The sequence below is a fragment of the Amblyomma americanum genome, chromosome 1 (assembly GCF_052857255.1).
Source record: "Amblyomma americanum isolate KBUSLIRL-KWMA chromosome 1, ASM5285725v1, whole genome shotgun sequence".
Taxonomy (NCBI): domain Eukaryota; kingdom Metazoa; phylum Arthropoda; class Arachnida; order Ixodida; family Ixodidae; genus Amblyomma; species Amblyomma americanum.
Window position 1 is genome coordinate 214197382 of NC_135497.1, and position 21142 is coordinate 214218523.

The following is a 21142-nucleotide window of genomic DNA, read 5'->3' on the forward strand; positions in this document are numbered from 1 at the left end:
TCTATCAACAAACGGTGACCCAGAAACTCAGAGGCTGCTTGCAGGCGCGTGAAGGAGGCGTCAAAGGTCCAACTTCCTGCGTCAGTGGTATCTGAACCCACGAGATCACTGACGCTGCATCAGATCAAAGGTGATGTCATATAGGAACCGTGCGCTGGGTCTTGCCGAATTCGAAATTGGTGGCAAAAAATGTATTTTAATTAATTTGAATCTGAGCGGAGTGAATGAGTGACATGGGATGAGGCACAAAGCAAGAAAAGCTCAACGAAATCAATCGCAACATATAGCGCGCGCGCGCGCGTGTCTCTCTCTCTCTCTCTGTGTGTGTGTGTGTGTGTGTGTGTGTGTGTGTGTGTGTGTGTGTGTGTGTGTGTGTGTGTGTGTGTGTGTGTGTGTGTGTGTGTGTGTGTGTGTGTGTGTGTGTGTGTGTGTGTGTGTGTGTGTGTGTGTGTGTGTGTGTGTGTGTGTGTGTGTGTGTGTGTGTGTGTGTGTGTGTGTGTGTGTGTGTGTGTGTGTGTGTGTGTGTGTGTGTGTGTGTGTGTGTGTGTGTGTGTGTGTGTGTGTGTGTGTGTGTGTGTGTGTGTGTGTGTGTGTGTGTGTGTGTGTGTGTGTGTGTGTGTGTGTGTGTGTGTGTGTGTGTGTGTGTGTGTGTGTGTGTGTGTGTGTGTGTGTGTGTGTGTGTGTGTGTGTGTGTGTGTGTGTGTGTGTGTGTGTGTGTGTGTGTGTGTGTGTGTGTGTGTGTGTGTGTGTGTGTGTGTGTGTGTGCGTGCGTGCGTGCGTGCGTGCGCGCGCGCGCGTGCGTGCGTGCGTGCGTGCGTGTGTGTGTGTGTGTGTGTGTGTGTGTGTGTGTGTGTGTGTGTGTGTGTGTGTGTGTGTGTGTGTGTGTGTGTGTGTGTGTGTGTGCGCGTGCGCGCGCGCACGCACGCACGCAGACAGACAGAGAGAACCGTAATCTGCCCTCTGTTGTTCGAAACAACGTCAGCCAACAGAAACAAAAACGTACGCCATAAACAAAAATCGTCTCGGCACCACCGTCAGACCCTGCCGGCTCAGGCAAAGAGCGTGGCTGAGGTGCATGTCTTTCCACGCAACTCGAATACTAGTATGCCACCGATGCGTTGAGTTAAAGAAAACGAAACCCAAAAGGCCAGCGCTCGGAAAGCGCGGCGTTGAACGCGCAATCCGTGTTCCTGCCTTCATGCGCGTCGCCCAGAAGCGGCGCCGTTTTATTTACCAGTAATTAGCGTGAAATTAGTAATATTTAAATCTATGCTCGTGGGAAATATTGCTACCCTCATTAAAAGAGTAACTCAATTTAAATGAGATAACAGGCAGATAAAAAGGGAAGTTGAAGTTTACTTCTAAAAACTAGGTTGACAAGTTATCGTCGGGTTGTCAGGCTGCGTGCAGCGCGAGGGCAGGGCATCACGAGGTCTGCGTGTTTATGATGGCACCGATGGAGCTTCCGCTCAATCGTCATGGTAGCCAAAAAATACTTTGTCAAAACATACGTGTCAATGTCCTACATGCATTTGATTAATCTAATAAGCCGACTAACTGCTCTAAGCAGGTGTTGTTAGTGAAGAAAGACTGCTTAGCTAGAAGATCGCGAGGAGATGATGCTTCCTAGTCTGCAGAGGCCTGCAAGCTAGCAAGAGCAATAGCTCAAATCGCACATCTGCGCTCCTTATCCTACAATACAATCGTCGCATCATGCCCTATAGGGTGCCTCAATGGCACGCGCCCTTGACGCGCGCGCGGCGGAGGGCAGCGCGCGCCTCGAGGCACCCTATCATGCCCCCCCTGGCTTCCCTACTTCGTTAATGTTCGACTTTAAATGAGTGTAAATCGCATTCAGCAGCCAGGTAGCCTTGCAAGCCAAAAATACTCACCTTTTTCGTTTAAAACCCAATTTTCAAAAGTGAAGTCGACGTTTTTATGTCGGTTTTTGTCGGGTTAAATAAAAAGTCCAACCCCTAGCTATACTGCACCTTCTGAGCCATAGGTTTCTCTAAACATTACAGTAATGTTATAAAATTGTTGTGTAAGTGGCACTAACGTTATATGTTACATTGGAACGGTATGTTAAATTTGAACATTTATAAATAACGCTGTATGTAGTGTAGTATTATGCTAAAGCTGTGTTATAAAAATATGTTCGGATCATAACTGCGAAGCAACATTATACATGCTAAATGAAGTTAAAATGTGCAAAACATAACTATAAAGCAACTTGCCATTGTACCTCAAGCACTGCATCTCAGAATTTTTCCACTGTTCTTACAGTAATCATGTTACTTAACTAGCAAACTTTTGCAGTTACACACCTGAGATGGTGCGTGTCATACTGTACATGAACAGCTCCTAAATTTAATTAGAAATGTTTTTAATATTACCCGTAATATTACTTAAAGAAAACCCTCCTCGGGTGGGTGTATAAGCTTGAAGCCCTGGTATCCGTTGTAAGGAGAGTGTATGAGTTGCATGTATTAGTAGTGCTATATTACAATGATGATGCTGATGATTAATTTATATGGCGCTAGAGTAACTTTGGCCAAACAGCAGCATATATGGCACGAGGTATTTGCGTTTACACAAGGTGAGGTCAAAGGCCCATTTTCCAGGCATTTCACCCTAAATGAGCCGAGCACCAGGCCAGGGGAAAGCTTGTACCCACTGTATAACCAGCCGCCGCGGTGGCTCAGTGCTTATGGTGCTCGACTGCTGACCAGAAAGAAAAGGGTTCGATCCCTACCGTGGCGGTCGTATTTCGAAGGAGTCGAAATAATACTATGCAATGTCGATGCACGTAAAACAACCCCAGGTGGTCGAAATTACCCGGAGCTCTCCCCTACAGCGTCCCTCTTAGCCTGAGTTTCTTTGGGACCCTAAACCCAATAAAAGCAAACCAACCCGACCACTGTATCACCGGATGCTCAAACCATGCACTAGACCACGGATGCGTTTGCTGTATCATAGTGATGAAGTGTCGCCCTCATGTCGCTGAGGGTTGACTGAAGTCGTCTACTGACACGAATGCCTGATATCTTGTTTTGCAGGGTTAAGTTACCAATTTATCGAAAGTTGAATACATGGCCAAAACAAGAATTAACATTGTTATAATGTTCCATCACTGCCTGGGGTGCTCCCTGCGGGAGTAAACCGCAGCTCCTAACAACAGCTAGATCGCACACCATGTACAATGAGACCGCAACAGCGCAGTTACCTGAAGGAAGGCAAGCTTGGGCGAGTTGATGCAGCTTCACACTGACTGCAAACACTGCAGTTTCGTGGTTCAAGGAGGTTTTTACTTCAATTCGCTCCTTGTCTTCAGCACATCACAGTGTTGTTCAGTTTGCAATTGTTAATTCTTGTCATCCACGCATTAAATAAGATGTCCTCTCTGTAGAGCGAGAGGCCCTTCCGATACGGACGCGAAAAGACCGTATGAATGCCGCCTGCGCAGTGCATATGCGTGCCCTTCACGCTGCTCAACGAGTACACGAATCCCATCTGGTCCGTGCCGAAAGAGGAGCTGCTGGGTTCTGTGGCCACCAGTGAGATACCCAGCTATGTGGACAACCTGCTCCTGCTCATATTCGGCGGCATCCCGTGGCAGGTACGATAGGCACGAAGGAAAAAAGCTACACTGGCTAGCTTTTCTGAAGAGCAGCCTTTTTTTTCGGGAATTACGTATCCGAACGAAATATTGTAGAATTTCCGACATTATTCGGAACCTTCCCGGCTTACACGTGCTGAAAACTGCTATTTATTTCTTCACGGTACGTTCCAAACTGAAACAATACGCTGTTGCATCTAACAGAGCACTTACGTATGGTGATATCAGTGACATGTACTGGCCAAAAAAGTATTTCTCGCCTTAGCGAGAGATTAATTTCATTTTATTTATGCTCAATCGCATAAAATCATTACAGAGCGGTGGCAAAACGTTCAAAAGCATAAAAATCCCTAAACCAAACAAAATTCAAACATAATTGTTATGCTAATCTAAAACAGGGTACTATAAAAGAGGTAAAATTGTGTATAGCGAAAAAGAACATGATCTGTAAAAGGGCGGGCGTCTTTTGGACATCTTGTGGTTACAGTCAGCTGATGTGCGCTTAATGAATGAAAAAAAAGAGTGGCTGGTACAATTGAAAATATGAGCATTCGGAACGTAGTCGATGTCCGATGATATATAAAATGGTCGAGTGATGAACTGACATTTCGTTCGGGATGATGATAAGTTTTATGAAATAAAACTGTTTTCTGTATTCAAGAAGTGGGAGTCATAGGCTTTTTTTCATAGCTGCGTCGCTGCTGGTGCGGTTTTAGTTGGATAACATGAAACGCGCTGAGTTATTAAGATGGCTGACCAATATATCAGTTTCTTTACTACATGAAGTGAGCAACGCCTTAGTATTACCATGCCCGGCTATCCTTACTTCTCTGCATGGTTTGTTGTCGCTTCTTTTTGCATGTGTGTGTGATAAGCACATGCGTCGAACTCCGAGCGGGTTTCCTTCCATGCTTTTTAGGCCTGTCTTGCGGGATGGGTCACCACAGGCCCACTTAATCCTGGTTCTCAACAACAGACGAACTCTTCATCTACCTTCTAAGCGAATGCACTCAAGCACAGCATTTTTGTTACCCTTGCTCGCCCCAATGCGCCCCGTTTATTTCCTCAGGATTACTTCCAAAGGATACTGTCCACCAAAAGCGAGTTCCGTGCCAAGGCACTGAGCTACGTGGGATTCGTGGGCACCCTGGTGATGGCAGTGCCCCCTGTGCTCATTGGCGTCGCCGTGAAAGCAACAAGTGCGTAAAAAGGTCAATGCGATTGGCTACGTGCTTCGCATCAATTATCGGACTGCTGCCGGCCATGCACCGCATATTACTCTTTATTTCACCGGAAGGCCCTCAATTTTCATCGCACGCAACAAATAACCAATTGCAGTCTTAAACCAAGAAATCTGGCCTCCGAGACACAAACAAACAAAAACCTTCACAGGATGGCTACCACTGTGTAACGCGAGCTTCAACGGTAGCTGTTCAGGTATATTCATTTCACCATAGCCATGCTCCAATTACAGAGCCTCCCTGGCCGGTAACCGTTCCCTGGGTGCTCCCGTGGCAACCACCTTCCGGCTGCGCATTCCCCACTCTTAACATACCCTCCTCGTTTTGCGGTAATACTCCTACGTCCCCGTCTACGGTAACCGTGCACCTTCCGGCTGCGAATTCCTCCGCTCTTACCATACCCTCCTCTTTCTGAAGTAATCCTCCTCCGTCTCCTTCTACAGTAACCACCTTCCGACTGCGCATTCCTCTGCTCTTACCATAGCCTCCTCCATCTGCGGTAATCCTCCTCCGTCTCCTACTACAGTAACCACCTTCCGGCTGCACATTCCTCCGCTATTACCATACCCTCCTATTTCTGCAGTAATACTCTTCCCTCTCCTTCTACAGTAACCACCTTCCGACTGCGCATTCTATTCTTACCATAGCCTCCTCCATCTGCGGTAATCCTCCTCCATCTCCTTCTACAGTAACCATCTTCCGGCTGCACATTCCTCCGCTCTTGCCATACCCTCCTCCTTTTACGGTAATACTCTTCCGTCTCCTTCTATGGTAACCACCTTCCGGCAGTTCAATCCTCCACTGTTACCATACCCTCCTCCTTCTGCGGTAATCCTCCTCCGTCACCTTCTACGGTAACCACCTTCAGGCTGCGCGTTCCTCCGCTCTTACCATACCCTCCTCTTTCTGCCGTAATCCTCCTCCGTCCTTTTACAATAACCACCTTCCGACTGCGCATTCCTCCACTCTTACCATAGCCTCCTCCATCTGCGGTAATCCTTCTCCATCTCCTTCTACAGTAATTACCTTCCGACTGCAGATTCCTCTGCTCTTGCCATACCCTCCTCCCTTTGCGGTAATACTCTTCCGTCACCTTCTACGGTAACCACCTTCCGGCTGCTTATCACTCCGCTCTTACCTTACCCTCCTCTTTCTGCAGTAATCCTCCTCCGTCTCCTTCTACAGTAACCACCCTCTGACTGCGCATTCCTCCACTGTTACCATACCCCCTCTTTCAGCGGTAATCCTCCTCCGTCCCCTTCTACGGCAACCACCTTCCGGCTGCACATTCCTCCACTCTTGCCATACCCTCCTCCTTTTTCGGTAATACTCTTCCGTCTCCTTCTACGGTAACCACCTTCCGGCTGCACATTCCTCCGCTCTTACCATACCCTCCTCTTTCTGCAGTAATCCTCCTCCGTCTACAGTAACCACCTTCCCACTGCGCATTCCTCCACTGTTACCATACCCTCCTCTTTCTGCGGTAATCCTCCTCCGTCTCCTTCTACAGTAACCACCTTCCCACTGCGCATTCCTCCACTGTTACCATGCCCTCCTCTTTCTGCGGTAATCCTCCTCCGTCTCCTTCTACAGTAACAACCTTCCTGCTGCGCATTCCTCCGCTCTTGACATACTAACCTCCTTTTGTGGTAATCCTCCTCCGTCCCCTTCTACGGTAAGCACCTTCCGGCTGCACATTCCTCCGTTCTTGTCATACCCTCCTCCTTTCCCAGTAATACTCTTCCGTCTCCTTCTACAGTAACCACCTTCCAGCTGCGCATTCCTCCCCTCTTTCCATACCCTCCTCCATCTGTGATAATCCTCCTCCGTCTCCTTCTACAGTAACCACCTTCCGGCTGCGCATTCCTCTGCTGTTACCATACCCTCCTCTTTCTGCGGTAATCCTCCTCCGCCTCCTTCTAGGACAACCACGTACCTTCCCGCTGCGCATTCCTCTGCTCTTACCATACCCTCCTCTTTCTGCGGTAATCCTTCTCCGTCTCCTTCCACGGTAACCACCTTCCGGCTACCCATTCCTCCGCTCTTACCATACCATCCTTCATCTGCGGTAATCCTCCTCCGTCTCCTACGGTAACCAACTTCCGGCTGCGCATTCCTCCGCTCTTACCATGCCCTCCTCTTAATGCAGTAATCCTCCACCCGTCTAATTCTACGGTAACAACCTTCCGGCTGCGCGTTCCACCGTTCTTTGCATACCCTCATTTTGCGGTAATCCTCCTCCGTCTCCTTATACAGTAGACAGTTATAGCATATCGTTACCATGTTTACGTTACCGTTTACCGCATTACCGGACGCCTGGTTTTCCGGTTAGTGCTGCGCACGCCAAAAGGCATTTCAGCGTACCGTCTCTTCCGTAACGAGTTACCGTAAGGCTAAAACGACTGATGATGATGGCAGATGCCCAGCTTTTATTGCAAACAAAAATAGGGATGCATTGCAATCATTTCTATGATGTGAGATGCTACACTTTAATAATCTTTTTGTGCATATAAAGACGTACCGACTACACTTCAGCAAACAGCCGATTCGGCGGCTTTTCGAATGTGCCCGTGAAGCTAGACACCTTTGCCTGCCCTGGCCAGTTGACAATTTCTTTATGTAAACCTCAGTAAGCTTCATACGCAGCGCAAGTTGCGTTGCGAGTGCTGTAAAAAAGCGCAACTCGACACCTGTTTGCCGTGCGGCATCGTCGCTTCTTTATGTGTTTAAATGTGAACACTGTGGTGCCATCTAGTGACAGTGAGTTAAGACGCGCCAACTCCGGGCTGGAGAAACTTTTTATTTTCTGCAATTACTGATGAATATAGCAATGGAATTACCCGTCTTTTTATTTCTATAAAAAAATCATGAAAATAAAGAAAAATGTCAAATCGGGCACGAAACTGAAGCAGTGTAGTCGTTGCTATTTGGCTATGTAAACAACATATAGTTAGGTTTAACTGCTCAAAAATCGGCAAATAATCTCAAAAATATGGCCTAGCTGTTACTTAAACCTCGATGTATGGATGAGAGTCTGAAATTAAAGCGAATGCCTTCATTCATAGCGAGAAATGGCGCCGAAGAACGCGGCGGCGATGCTGTATTTGGTCCGAAGCAGCCGTGCAGGGCACCGCCATGTTTGTTTACGAGCGAACGCTAACTCTCCGCAACGCTAAAAGAGATTCCATAAAGTGCTAGCGGACCGGTAACTGGCGGCGCATGCGCAGATGTCGCTAGTCGGGCCCGATAAACGGTAACGTAAACACGGTAACGATATGCCATAACTCTCTAGTGACCACTTTCCGGCTGCGCATTCCTCCGCTCTTAGCATACCATAGCCTCCTCCATCTGCGGTAATCCTCCTCCGTCTCCTTTTACAGTAACCACCTTCCGACTGCGCATTCTTCCGCTATTAGCATACCGTCTTCCTTGCGGCAATCCTCCTCCGTCTCCTGCGGTAATCCTCCTCCGTCTCCTTCTACGGTAACCACTTTCCGGCTGCGCATTCCTCCGATCTTACCATACCCTCCTCTTTCTGCAGTAATCCTCCCTCCGTCTCCTTCTACGGTAGCCACCTTCCGGCTGCGCATTCCTCTGCTCTTACCATACCCTCCTCCTTTTGCAGTAATCCTCTTCCGTCTCCTTCTACGGTAACCACCTTCCGGCAGCGCATTCCCCGCTCTTAGCATACCCTCATTTTGCGGTAATCCTCCTCCGTCTTCTTCTACAGCAACCACTTTCCGGCAGCGCAATCCTCTGCTCTTCCCATACCTTCCTCCTTGCGGTAATCTCCTCCGTCTCCTTCTACGGTAACCGCCTTCCGGTTGCGCATTCCTCCACTCTTACCATAGCCTCCTCTATCTGCGGTAATCCTCCTCCGTCTCCTTCTACAGTAACCACTTTCCCGCTGCGCATTCCTGCGCTCTTACCATAGCCTCCTCCTTGCGGTAATCGTCCTCCGTCTCCTTCTGAGGTAATCCTCCACTATCTCCTTCTACGGTAACCACCTTCCGGCTGCGCATACCTCTGCTATTACTATACCCTCCTCCTTTTGCAGTAATCCTCCGCCGTCTCCTTCTACGGTAACCACCTTCCGGCTACGCATTCCTCCGCTCTTACCATACCCTCCTCTCTCTGCAGTAATCCTCCTCTGTATCCTTCTACAGTAACCGCCTTTCGGCGGCGCATTCCTCAACTCTTACCATAGCCTCCTCTATCTCCGGTAATCCTCCTCCGTCTCCTTCTACAGTAACCACCTTCCGACTGCCCATTCCTCCGCTCTTAGCATACCCTCATTTTTCGGTAATCTACCTCCGTCTCCTGCTATGGTAACTACCTTCCGGCTGCGCATTCCTTCGCTCTTACTATACCCTCCTCCATCTTCGCTAATCCTCCTCCGTCTCCTTATACGGTAATCACCTTCCAACTGCGCATTCATCCGCTCTTACCATACCCTCCTCCTTTTGCAGTAATCCTCCTCCATCTCCTTCTACGGTAACCACCTTCCAGCTGCACATTCCTCCGCTCTTTCCATACCCTCCTCCTTTTGCGGTAATACTCCTCCGTCTCGATCCTTCTACGATAACCACATTTGCGGCTGCGCATTCTTCCACTCTTAGCATACCCTCATTTTGCGGTAATCCTCCTCCGTCTCCTACAGTAACCACTTTCCGGCATTCCTCTGCTCCTACCATACCCTCCTGCTTATGCAGTAATCCTCCTTCACGGCATTCTACGATAACCACCTTCCGGCTGCGCATTCCTCCGCTCGCGCACATCGCGGTTTCGCACTAATAATACTACTAGAACCATGCGAAAAGTAGAGAACAGGCCTTTAACAGCGGTTATTGTAAAAGTAACACAGGCGAGATCGCCTATCTTTGCTTAGAATACGAAGCCCGAATGCGAAGGATAAAACCAAAAATCGTACAAGCGACGGATGAAGGAGGCCTGCAAATTTACCGCCGCATTTTATGAACAACAGTCAATTGAAAGTAGTTAGTAACGAAAAGCGTACCTGCAATAGGTACACTTTTCGCAATAGGGCTGCGGACAATGTATCAAGCCATAAAAGCTCAGGATTGGACTTTGCGTCATGTGGCCGGCTTTCGCAAGCCAAAGCCTCTGGAAGCCGTTGCCTTTCCTCTTTCTTTCTCCGGGCACGCCAAAGTCTGCTCTATTTGAAGGCCGAGACCCCGCCCTGGGATTTTGCGCTACGCGCTGTCACGTTGGAGCGAACATTCTCTCTTTCAAGGCGAAAGCCTTACTAGCCCCATTAGACAAAATTCCGTCGGCGATTGCCGTTGAGGGCCGCTGACGGGTCCCAAAAAGATGGCGTCGCAGCAGCCGTCGTCTAGCCACCGAACCGGCGAGTGCAACAACGGCATGCACAAGAGATACTAGGAGCAGCCGCCCTGGTATCTGGACACCTCAATCGACACTTCAAACGAGCTGTGGGGAAAGCCCGTTCTCGTACTCCCTCCCAGCTTTCACCTACTCCTTCCCTTCACTCACGGCGCAGTTCAAATGCAGCTCGCATGAATAGTTTCCTCTCAGAGTAGATTGTTCGTGCTAGAATGAGGAAAAATTGGCAAAATTGACCCGCCCAGTAAGATTTCGCCCTTTATACCCAGCCATCCGCAGTCTGCCTCCCTTTCACGGCGTGGTGGGTACTTGCCTGAATTAATGGAAAATCTCCATCGTCTGCGGTGACGGCGTACCGAGATGACAAGCTTTCGGAGCAATCGTACCCGTAGTGTCATCTGTTCTTGCCGAAGGAACGAGCGCTCTACCATTGAGGCTACGGCGAAACACAAGGTGGAGGAAGCGGCTGCGCCATTGGTTTGAAAGTGCTTCCTCGGCTATTTCATCAAAATTGGGCGCAGAAAACGCTGTTGCATAGAACTGCCCCCCCTCACCGCAACTTGATTTTCTCCCATGAGTTTCTCCGCAGTCACCCTGCATGGTAGAATGCTCGTTCTTCAGGAGGGCGCATGATGGCGCTACCGGCATCATTGCTACGAAAACAGGCAGTTTTGGTTCGCCGTCGCCACAGATGATGATTTCCGATTAATTTTGACCGAATCAGGCAAGTAATCCACCCAAACGTAACATAAAACAAAACTGGTTGCCAAACGCCACCTTTGTGCGAATTTTGAGCGCTAACGAGCTTGCGGTTAGGCGAGGGAATTACTTTTTCGATTTTCTCTGATTTACGCAACAGTCACTAGAACGTGCGTATAGGTTGGTCAACCCTAGTAAGATCGATAAGATTCTTCTAAACATGAGAAGGCAGTCCAATTCATTCCATGTTTTCACCGTCCTCTTCACCGTTACACTTGCTCTCTATTTTCTCTTTTCCACGTCTGTGATTGACCCAGTGTGCCAACGGGATTGCACGGCGAACGGTTTTTCTTTGTCGGAGTAAAGCTTCAGCACATGCTCAGGACACGGCCCTGTCGCATTGCACGAGCAGTTGCGCGAGTGATCATCCCGTAAGTGGCAAAAATTAGCGTAGCACGTATTAGCATAGACGTATACCGGATTAACGAATGCCTGCTGCGCACGCGGAGCTACAGTATTTGGAGCAAGATGGTATGGTGCGCACCTACCACTGCGCTTGGGACTAGCCGGACGGCTATCGGTCGAAATATTTTTTATATAATGCCTTGTACTTTCGAAAATAAAGGACGCTTCGACTTTGATTTCGACTTTGAACAGGAATTGACGAATGCGTTATGCGTCTATGCACAACAGATATTGCGATTTAACGGTGGACGATGACCTTAGTGTTCAAGATAAAAATGAAAATTTCACAAATATTGCGGAGTGTGCTATAGACCTTTCCATCGGGCGAGGAGAATGTTGAAACGCACTTTCTCTGAGCTGTTGAAAACCGGTTCCGCTGCCGCTTCCACCGCGCCCAGCGAGCAATGGGCGACGCCCAAGGGGCCCTCAATGGAAAGGTGTATAGAAGTCGGGGGTAGGGTAGCTAAACAGGATGCTGGCAAGCTTTCTCAGGCGACAAAGACCTGACTAAGGAACGCAAAAGTATGAAAGCCTCCAACCCCATATCCATGATAGAGCTGGCAGAAATGTCAAAGCTAATCAGTAAGAATAAGCATAAGGTAAACGACATCAGGTCACCTAAAACAAATTTACCCTGCGTGTAGCTCAGAACTTTTTGTTTGACAATACTTGTAAACGGAAATTCCCCTAATGAGTTGGCGGATTTCACGGACGAAGCACTCGGCCCTTTCGCAGTGAAACAAATATAAAGGACATCGTATTGGTTTTGTTGTCCGAAAATCATGAATATTCGCACACGCTTACACGCGACCCACAGCACTCCACAGCGGCGCGTATGTAGCCCACGTGTGTACATCTGAAAAGCAAAATCCGCCTAATTGTCATAATCTATGCAGAAGCGCCGAACGGTGTGGAGAATGGCCACCTTCCAGCCCCATAAGTCGCGCGCTAATATAGACTTACAACTGGGTTCTTCCGCACGGGCGTGCAGGATGGAACGAGACAGCTTTTCCCAGCGGAGCAGATCCGACGGACGAAAAGTACGCACCCATGATGCTGTCCCTGGCACTGCAGTACCTCACCCCGACTGCGGTGTCCTGCGTGGGGCTGGGGGTGATAGCGGCCGCCGTCATGTCCTCGGCTGACTCTTGCCTGCTGAGCTGCGGATCCATCGCCGCCAGGAACATCTATGTGCCGCTGCTCAGACCCAAGGCACGCAATAACGCCAGTTTCGCACAGGCTTATTGTGACCAGTAGCGTCGGAAAATTAATTAGACTTTGCGCTTCCACAGCGCTGAGCCTTTGTTCTGCGAGCTTTGCAGCAGCCTTCAAAGCCGAATATTACACTGCTGATGACGATGCGCACACCTGGTGCAAGTACCAAATGGGAATTTTTGATGCAGTCGGCTTAAGCTTTTCGGCTGCACTGCTTCTCAGCTGGCAAGCTGGCCATGGGAACCGGCGCGACGCGATTCCGACAGATACTCAGCCTAACGCTGTTAAAGCACGTTGTGGGACAGGAACGTTGGTGCATATCTTATGTAGTGTAAACCACCACAAAGAAAGGAGCGCCGACTGCGCTGAGAAGAGGGGATCAATTTTGCTTCATCGGAGAAAGCTTGGTAAGGCACCTGATCTTACTTCGTGGAGCACAAATTGACGTGAGAACGAGCGGACAAGCGCTACTTGCAAACATTTATTAATAATGGAACCCGGTGATTAAACAGTGACGGGGGAGGGCGGTCGTCGAGGCTATACAATTACCCGCTTCCATTATGAATAAACAGTTGCAAGTAGCGCTTGTCCTGTCGTTTTTTCGTCAATATGTGCCGTCTTTTTACGCTTACTCTAGAGTAAGCAACACTGTTAGAAGTTGCGCCTTCAATGGGGTCTGAGCAACAGAACACTCGATACGCAAGCTCAGTTTCAATACCGTGAGTGTATTGGTAGCAAAAACATCCCAGTGTTTTTGGGTGTACACTGCAGAAATCCCCCCTGTGTCTCTGGACGGGCGCAAGATGTCTTGCGGAAGCCTTCATTTCACGTGCTTATTAAATATGGCACGAAAATGTACAAAACATGGGTTCCGTTTTTCCAATACCCAAACAGGATACGCATTACAATTAGAAGTCGTCTTTCTAAGCAGTGGTTGTAACTGTAACGGTACTTGCCCTTTCGTGAAGTGTGTTAATACGTTCGAACAGCGCTATGAAATGGGTGTACTTTTCTGTGAAATACCCATAGTATGGGCGTTTGGTTTCGAATGTATGCCTTTTCAGATATGTGAGAGAGTGAGTGTAGACACTGCAAAGCCCCACTGCGTGTGCAAATTAGTTCCGAGTGTTCAAATAAAGCTACATATTTTCGACATTCTTGCGCCGAGCAAGGCCGGTAGCCCCCGTGAAATGCGAAACGGAGGGAGAATGTGGCTCGGGGCCGTACACGAGTAAGAACTTCCTTCCTGAAGAAAAATTGAAACTGAGAAAATCGTAACTTTCGCAATGAAGTTAGCGTCGAGCCTTTTACAAAGCTTTACAGAGCTACTCCCCGAGTTTCGTATGTTCCACATCCCTTCTCCCGGGCGATATCGTACGAAGCGCAAGGCACAGGCGCCCATTCAGTCTCTCGCAATCAAGTCAGGATTGGTAGGGTCGTGAGCAATAGCAGAGAAGGAAGAAACTTTTGCACAAGGCAGTGAATTTCCTGGTTATTTCTCCACTAAATTTTCGAATTACCTTTGGATATTACACGTCAGGAGGGAAACTAGTTAGACGACAAAAAAAGTGCTTGTCACATATAATTGTGGAGTAATTAATAAAAAATGCTCAAGCTCATATTGCACATGTAGCACAGTCGGAACGGCTAATGGTCTCACGAGAGAATAAGGCCTAACCGCTCGCGATCTTGCCCCCGTCGACAGGCCTCAGACACCGAGGTGGTGTGGGTCCTTCGGCTGTGCGTGGTTACCGTGGCGGCAGCGTCGGCCGCCATGGCCGTGTCGGTGCACTCGGTGTACGACCTGTGGGCGCTCAGCGCCGACCTGGTATACGTGGTCCTGCTGCCTCAGCTTCTGGGCGCCGTGTTCTTGGGCCGCCGGTGGTGCAACGCGACAGGCTCCTTGGCTGCCTTTGCGCTGGGCCTGGCGCTGCGCGTGCTGGGCGGGGAGCCCGTGCTGGGAATCCCGGCTGTCATGCACTACCCGCTCTACGACGGCAACAGGCAGCTGTTCCCCTTCAAAACGGTCACCATGCTCTTGTCGGGCGTCACGCTGCTCGCCGTGTCCCGCGTGGCCGACTGGGTCACCGGCTCCAAGCGCGCCGCGCGTCTCGAGGCACCGCCTTCGCCGGCCGCCGTCAAGCTGTCCAAGGAGCGAATGCTCTCCTCTAATGACTTGTGGAAGTAGGTGCTGTGCCCAGACAGACACGGCGAACGAGTCGCCTCTTTCCGTTGCAAAAAAAACACTGATGGCTGCATACGGGACTTTCTCCGGGATACACACGGCGTCGCAGTTGTATTACTATGTAAGGGAAAGCTGCTCTGCCGCGTGGCCAGTGATAGTGTCATCCAGGTGAGCAGGAGAGAGAGCGCTTTCGAGAATGTGGTGCTACGGTGCCATCTATGGTCATGTAACCTAAACTTGCATGCCCCATATGGATGTGGGCCTGGGAGTGGGCGGTGCAACTATGGCTGTCACTTCTTCTCTTCGGACGAGAAAGGGGAGTCTGGTAGGCTTTTAATTTCCTCTCGATTTTTATGTCTACTTGACTTTGCTTGTGTGCCGTTCTTTCGCGCGTTTCGTGCTGCTAGTATTGCTCGCAACTAATCGCAAAAAAAAATCTGCCCTCAAGACTGAGCTCGACATAACGAACTCCTTGTTTGTTTTTAGTTTTGCATCCATTAAGGCACTGTTGTACAGAGCGATGATGACAATGATCGAGTGCCGAGGGAGGCGCAATCTCTCTGTCGTTACTTACTGTACGTTTATGAGTTCGTAGGGTTGTTTTGGGAAACAGTAGGTGTAAGGGATTAGGGAACACCGCAGCAGCCTGATGGCGTTGCCATGCTAAGCTACTAAAGGGGTAAATCGCACAGTATGATTGAGGACTTCAGCAGGTATGCCGCGACGGTAGGTTTAAAAATTAATACGAAGAAAGCTAGAAACACTCCGACAAGGAAACAACGGCTGACGGCAGGCAGCGAGTTAACGCAAGAAATGAGGGAGCGCACCTATTCAGGGCAACTTACCATAGATCCATACCATGGGAACACATTATCAGGGGAATAAGAATAGCTTGGAGAGCATTTGCCAGGCCCTTTCAAGTTACGACCATCACGTTGCCGATAGTGGTATAAAAAGTATATGATAATTGTATCTTGCCAGTGCTCACATATGGGGCCGAAAATATAAGACAACGAAAAACCGTGAAGTTTCATTACGGAAAACGCACCGGAGCTAGGGAGAGGCAAATGATAGTGTTAACGATGAGACAGAATAGGCGTAGCGTGGCTTAGAGAGCAAACTCTAGATAACAATACCCTAGCAGAAATAACAGGAGAAAATGGATGGGACATTTAATGCGGAGAGCAGATGACCGATGGTCCGTTCGGGTAACAGAGCGGATACGGAAATGTCGACGGGAACGTCGAGAGTCAGGCGAGGTGATGCAATAAGGGAAAATTAAGAAGTGTTCAGGTAGGCGGCAAATGGTGCAGGGCAGAGCTGATTGAACTAATATATGGTGGTGTGGGTGAATTGGCGTGACGTGGTTTGAAATTGCAGAAAACACAAGACGAGTAGATGAAAAAGGCAGGAGAGACACCAGCGTTGTGGGTGTGTCTTGCAGCGAAAGCTACGTTTCTGATGATAATGATGACGACGCAATCTTAATGGTCCTCAATTGCGATGCCGCTGTGAAACCTCTAGATTACTGGGTCAAGCATAACCGGTAGTTTTGCTGATGAAAGTTAGTATGTGCCGCCCTTCTAACCTAGACCTTGCACCGTCTGAACGCAACCGCGCAGCAGCAGCTGCGAAAGTGTGCGAGGGATAGAAGGGGCAGAGTGTGTGGAAATAAGGGGGGACAGCCTTCCGCCCCCGCAGTCCCACTCCGCGGATGCAGCGCTTCCGCTCGGTAAGGGTTCGTGCTCGAGGGAACAAAGGGAAGGGACGGAAAAGCGTGATCACTCATATGCTATTTATTACACTTGCAAATAATGCAGAGAGCGGGCCGGCTAGCTACAGAACATCAACTAGGCATTCCTCGGAAATAGAAAACAGCTTAAGAAGGGTGTCCTACTTATCGGCTGAGGCAGGGCCCGACTTCGGAGGTATCGGCGGCAATGGCGGCCGGGTTTTCCCGTGCGCGCCGCATTCTTGGGGCAAAGCCATCCCCGAGCATTTGCTGGGGAAGGAGACGAGAGCGCGCGTCCGTTCATCCATCCATCAAACGCTTCCCCCATGAGGGAGACTTCCCTCCTCGCCCAGCCGGTGCTGTCCTGACGTCCGATGGTGAAGATGGGTGGCGTCGAAATGGAGGGGAGAAACAGTTTCTGCACAAGTGGAGCAGCTGCAGAGGATTTTAAGAGGTGGGGAAGACGCAGAGAGGGAGCGGCATGCGCTGATCACACCAATACCCCTTGAGAAGTTGGAGGTGAAGACGCCAACGGAGACGTAAAAGGCCAGGGAAGTACCGCGTAGGGCAGAAAAGGGGAGCACAGAACTTGGTGCCCCGGGATGCCGTGCCGCCGTAGTTTTCTCTTCCTTTAGTGTTGATGCATGGCTGAGTGTGCGTGTTGGTGCACGCGCTGTGTGCGTTAGAATTTATAATGGAGTGTACCGTGGGCGTGGTTCACGGGACTCGTAAAAAGTCACCAAAGCGGGTAATGGGTGATCAGGAAGAGCGCCGACGGAAACAGAGACTGCTCGCGTGGCCGCGTGCGCAACGACCCGCACGCACCTAAGCGTTCCAGGCGGAGCAAAGTCCTCAGAGAGCCACTTATTTAAGCCCGCACATAATGGCGGTGTGCGCGGAAGTGCAGATGCCGGCGCGTACTACAGACACGTGTCCGGGGGCATGGTCATGGTGCCCGTGGGGACATGAAAATTGACAGCGACCGTCGCTGGCTGATTCTTTAGGTGAAAGGAAAAGCTCTGTGCAAGTTTTCGCTTACCTTAGCTTAGTTTCCACAACGTTGTTACTCAGTTTTTTAGCTTAGGGACTGCCGTCCTGTCTGGCGCTATTAGACGCTGACAAATTTCCGTGCAAAAGAAGGGTCGCCAGCTGGTAGCACTACTAGTTTTACCTGCAACATCAGGGTCTTTAAGATATTTTTGGATTGAACTCCGCGCAGGCTATGCCGCTAAGAAACAGGTACGTTTTGTTTGTCTGATCAAGAGACAACAAAACCGCAGGGTTCTTTAGGTTACTAGAACTACGGCTTAAAATAAGGCTGATGCCTTTTAAAAAGATGATACTGAAATACAGTAGTTGGTGATCCCCATAGCGAATACATGGTCAACTGTAATTTTAATCGACATATAAGTTAATAAATATCAGTTAGGTAATTTTCAATTGCTTCAGACACACGATAAGATTAAAACAATGTGCTTCAACGGGTCACCAAAAGCCTGGACAGCCAGCTGCAACCTAAGCATTTTTAGAGAATACTGTATGCGGGCTTCCTCTCGTGTGCGTCGTAGTATCGTAGCAGCGTCGTAAAAGACCAAGTGCAATGTTTCCAATGTAAGCCTAAACCATGAGAAACCCGTGGCCGCCCTCGGGAGACCGTTAGATCTGGTCACGTGGCCTAGGTGGGCCTGGGAGAGTGCGCCACATTGGGGGGAAAATGAGGGAGGGGGAAGGGTACAATGCAGTGTGGTACTGCTATCGCTGCCACTCTTCCATAACGGGACAAATCGGAAGTCTGGGAGATTTTTTCCTTGCGCTTTATTCTGAGCATGGCGGAATAAAACTTCCAGTACAAAAAGCAGCTGTTGGCGCCGAGATATCCCACTGCTCGCCCAACAAGTTCTCATCATTTGCTAGCTGGCGTTATTGCATTAACTGCAATAGATGACGTTTGTGTCAGCGCGTGCCGCATTTCTTTCTTGCCAAGAGCAGCGCCAGTCTTGGGTACATTACGCTCTGATGCGTTTGCGCTCAGGGGTGGGGAGACCACCTGTTAGACAGCCGAGGAGACCGCATTTCTCTTCTTTATAATCCCCGCATGTGGGGCCCACGGTGGGGCGCCAGCAATGATTTTCCTACGCAGCCCCCCGGGGGGAGACAGCCCTTTGTTTTCCTGAAGGCATCCCCCTTAATTCGGTTTTTCTTACACACGAGGGAGAATTTTGTTTAATAGCGCCGGAGGTGCGCGGAGGGACGCGTCGTCGTCGTCCATAGCCATGGCTTGTGGTGAAAAGAAGTTGTCGGTCATCTTTTGTTTCTACCGATCACCACAGCCACCTTCGAGCTCTTCGGCCTTCAACCGGGTTTTGTCGTCAAAAAGAAGCCGCCTTCTCCCAAACGACGTGAATGAGCTGCTGAGCATCACCACTGAAGCCTCGAAATACCAGACGCCCGAGAAGCCAATGACAATGAACGACGTGTTTTTCTACATCAATTTTGTCGCGAAATTGGTGAGATGTTGTTGCAAGAAACCCAGGCGGATGTAACTTTTCGGATTGTGGTTAAGAATGCGGACATATATTTGCGGTGGTGTAGTTGTGTGTTTAGTCAGAAGTACACATAGATGCTACGTATTGGTTTGTATTTCTTTTTACTGTATACTTTGTTTCATACATCAGGTGCAACACTGTGAAAGGTGCGCAAGTAGTCCGCACGGGAAAATAAAGGAAGCGTGTTCTTCCACGCTTGTTCTGCGGTCGAGTGGTCTAAGGCAAGAGAAAGTGAGAGCGTGTCGTCAGCAATATGAATGCATTTAAGAAAGCTGATGACAAATGTGTCATACAGAAAACCTGCAAGCAAAGGATTTACTATGTTTCGCTCACCACAAGGAACGCACTATTTTTTCGTCGCGGATGCAGGCACCACAAACAAGAGCGCTAGCTTTGACAGCGTTGCACCTGATATATGAAACGCAGTATAGTTTGATTTATGAGCAAATGGTCGGGACGTGCGCAGTGCCTTTCAACCAACTGTTGTGTGCAGCAGCTGTAAATTCATATCTAAATGTTTCAGTGCCATGCAGGTAGCCGTGGCTGATATGAGAGCTCTGATATACAGCTAGTTTTTTTTTTTAAGGTTTATTGCCAATAGTCTGAACTATCATGTAGTTTCTGAACACACTTTATGTAGTCCTTGTTCTTTATTTTTTTCTTTGAAGAGGGTTATCGTCCCAAAGCCACACAGGCTATGAGGGACGCCGTAGTGGAAGGCTTCGGATTATTTCGACCACCTGCGGTTCTTTAACGTCCACTGACACCGCACAGAACACGGGCCTCTAGAATTTCGCCTTCATCGAAATTGGACCGCCGCGGCCGGGAACGAACCCGCCTCTTTCTGGTCAGCAGCCGAGCGCCATAACCAGTGAGCCACCGCGGCGGCCCTTTACTTTTGCCTACTCATAAATACGTCTTTAGTCCTTGTCTAAAGGCAAGTAAAAATTCGCAGTCCTTGTCATGGGTGTTGGAGTCATAAAATTTGCTAGCCCTGCACAAAACATCAACACAAAAAAAAAATTACTACTGCTTTTCCTCGCCTTCCTTCCCTCCTCCCTCCCTAAAAAAATGGCTTGGACGGCCATCTTCAAGAAGCATCTTGCGGGGTAGCGCGCGCATTTCAACCTTCTCTAACTTGACAAGGAGTCACAAATGGGAAAAATATAAAACAATAGAGAGGACGACGCGTATTAGAACATATACTATGAGAAAAACACACTAGTACAACAAAAAATACGTCGCTGGATACAAATGTAGAGAGATGCAATAAACATTAAAATTATAAACAGCGCGCATGGAGATATGAAGTATGAAATTAATTTTCATGCATTATACAACGAAGACATGCATAATGTGTTGTGAAATTTAAAAGATATATCATACATGTAGAGCATCGTCTTATCGCTTGATGCATTCATATGGGACACTTGTGTTGATACATGATTCGAACAAGGAAAAGGGATACAGTCATCGGGAGTTCATGCATACTTTGCGCCAAACAAATGATGAGGCTAAACAAACCACGTCAGCAGAAAATGAACCATAGGTGACATGTCCGTACAATACGGACACGAAAGGACGCTACCAATGGCGCGGAAATTCCTGCTCCCCAAGGAAAAAGAGCTCTTCTGCAAGGAAGTTCAGGAGTTCCCCACGAATGCGCGCCGTCATCGGAAACTGCGCACGCCGGCGTCAGCGGTTGCGCCAAGTCACGAAAGTCCCCGCGACTGTCAACAGTCTCGCCGCATATTGGACAACAGCGCTTAGACACACGGACAGAACATAATAACACGACGACGTGTGTTCCGTCCGTATGTCTAAGCGCTGTTGACCGATACGATATGTAACTCCAACTAGCGCGACCACTTGTCTTATTCAAGTCGCGCAAAGCGGCAGCGAGGGCTACGACTGTTTGATATAAACCGGTTTACCCCAAGGCCTCGAAAGCCTACCAGCACCCCTCTAAAAAAAAAACACAAGTAACTACACATTCCTTTACAACGTGTCGGTTTGACTCCTGGAGCAGACCTCTAGGAGCAGATCTTAGCAGCCTGTCCCTCCTAGGCTAACCCC

At 49.1% G+C, this 21142-nt stretch overlaps 1 protein-coding gene across 2 annotated transcripts in view; it reads left to right on the top strand.

The window, feature by feature from the left end:
- Window positions 1-20804, top strand: part of LOC144114595 (high-affinity choline transporter 1-like) — a 43267-nt gene extending 22463 nt beyond the window's left edge. The window contains exons 6-9 of one of the 2 annotated variants that reach the window (XM_077648443.1): window positions 3467-3619; window positions 4689-4818; window positions 12380-12600; window positions 14309-20801. In XM_077648443.1, coding sequence (XP_077504569.1) covers window positions 3467-3619; window positions 4689-4818; window positions 12380-12600; window positions 14309-14791 — 987 coding nt within the window. In that variant the 3' untranslated portion in view covers window positions 14792-20801. Of the gene's footprint in view, window positions 1-3466; window positions 3620-4688; window positions 4819-12379; window positions 12601-14308 lie in introns of both variants that reach the window. The other variant, XM_077648444.1, reaches the window with a different exon arrangement.
- The last annotated feature ends 338 nt before the right edge of the window (window positions 20805-21142 follow it).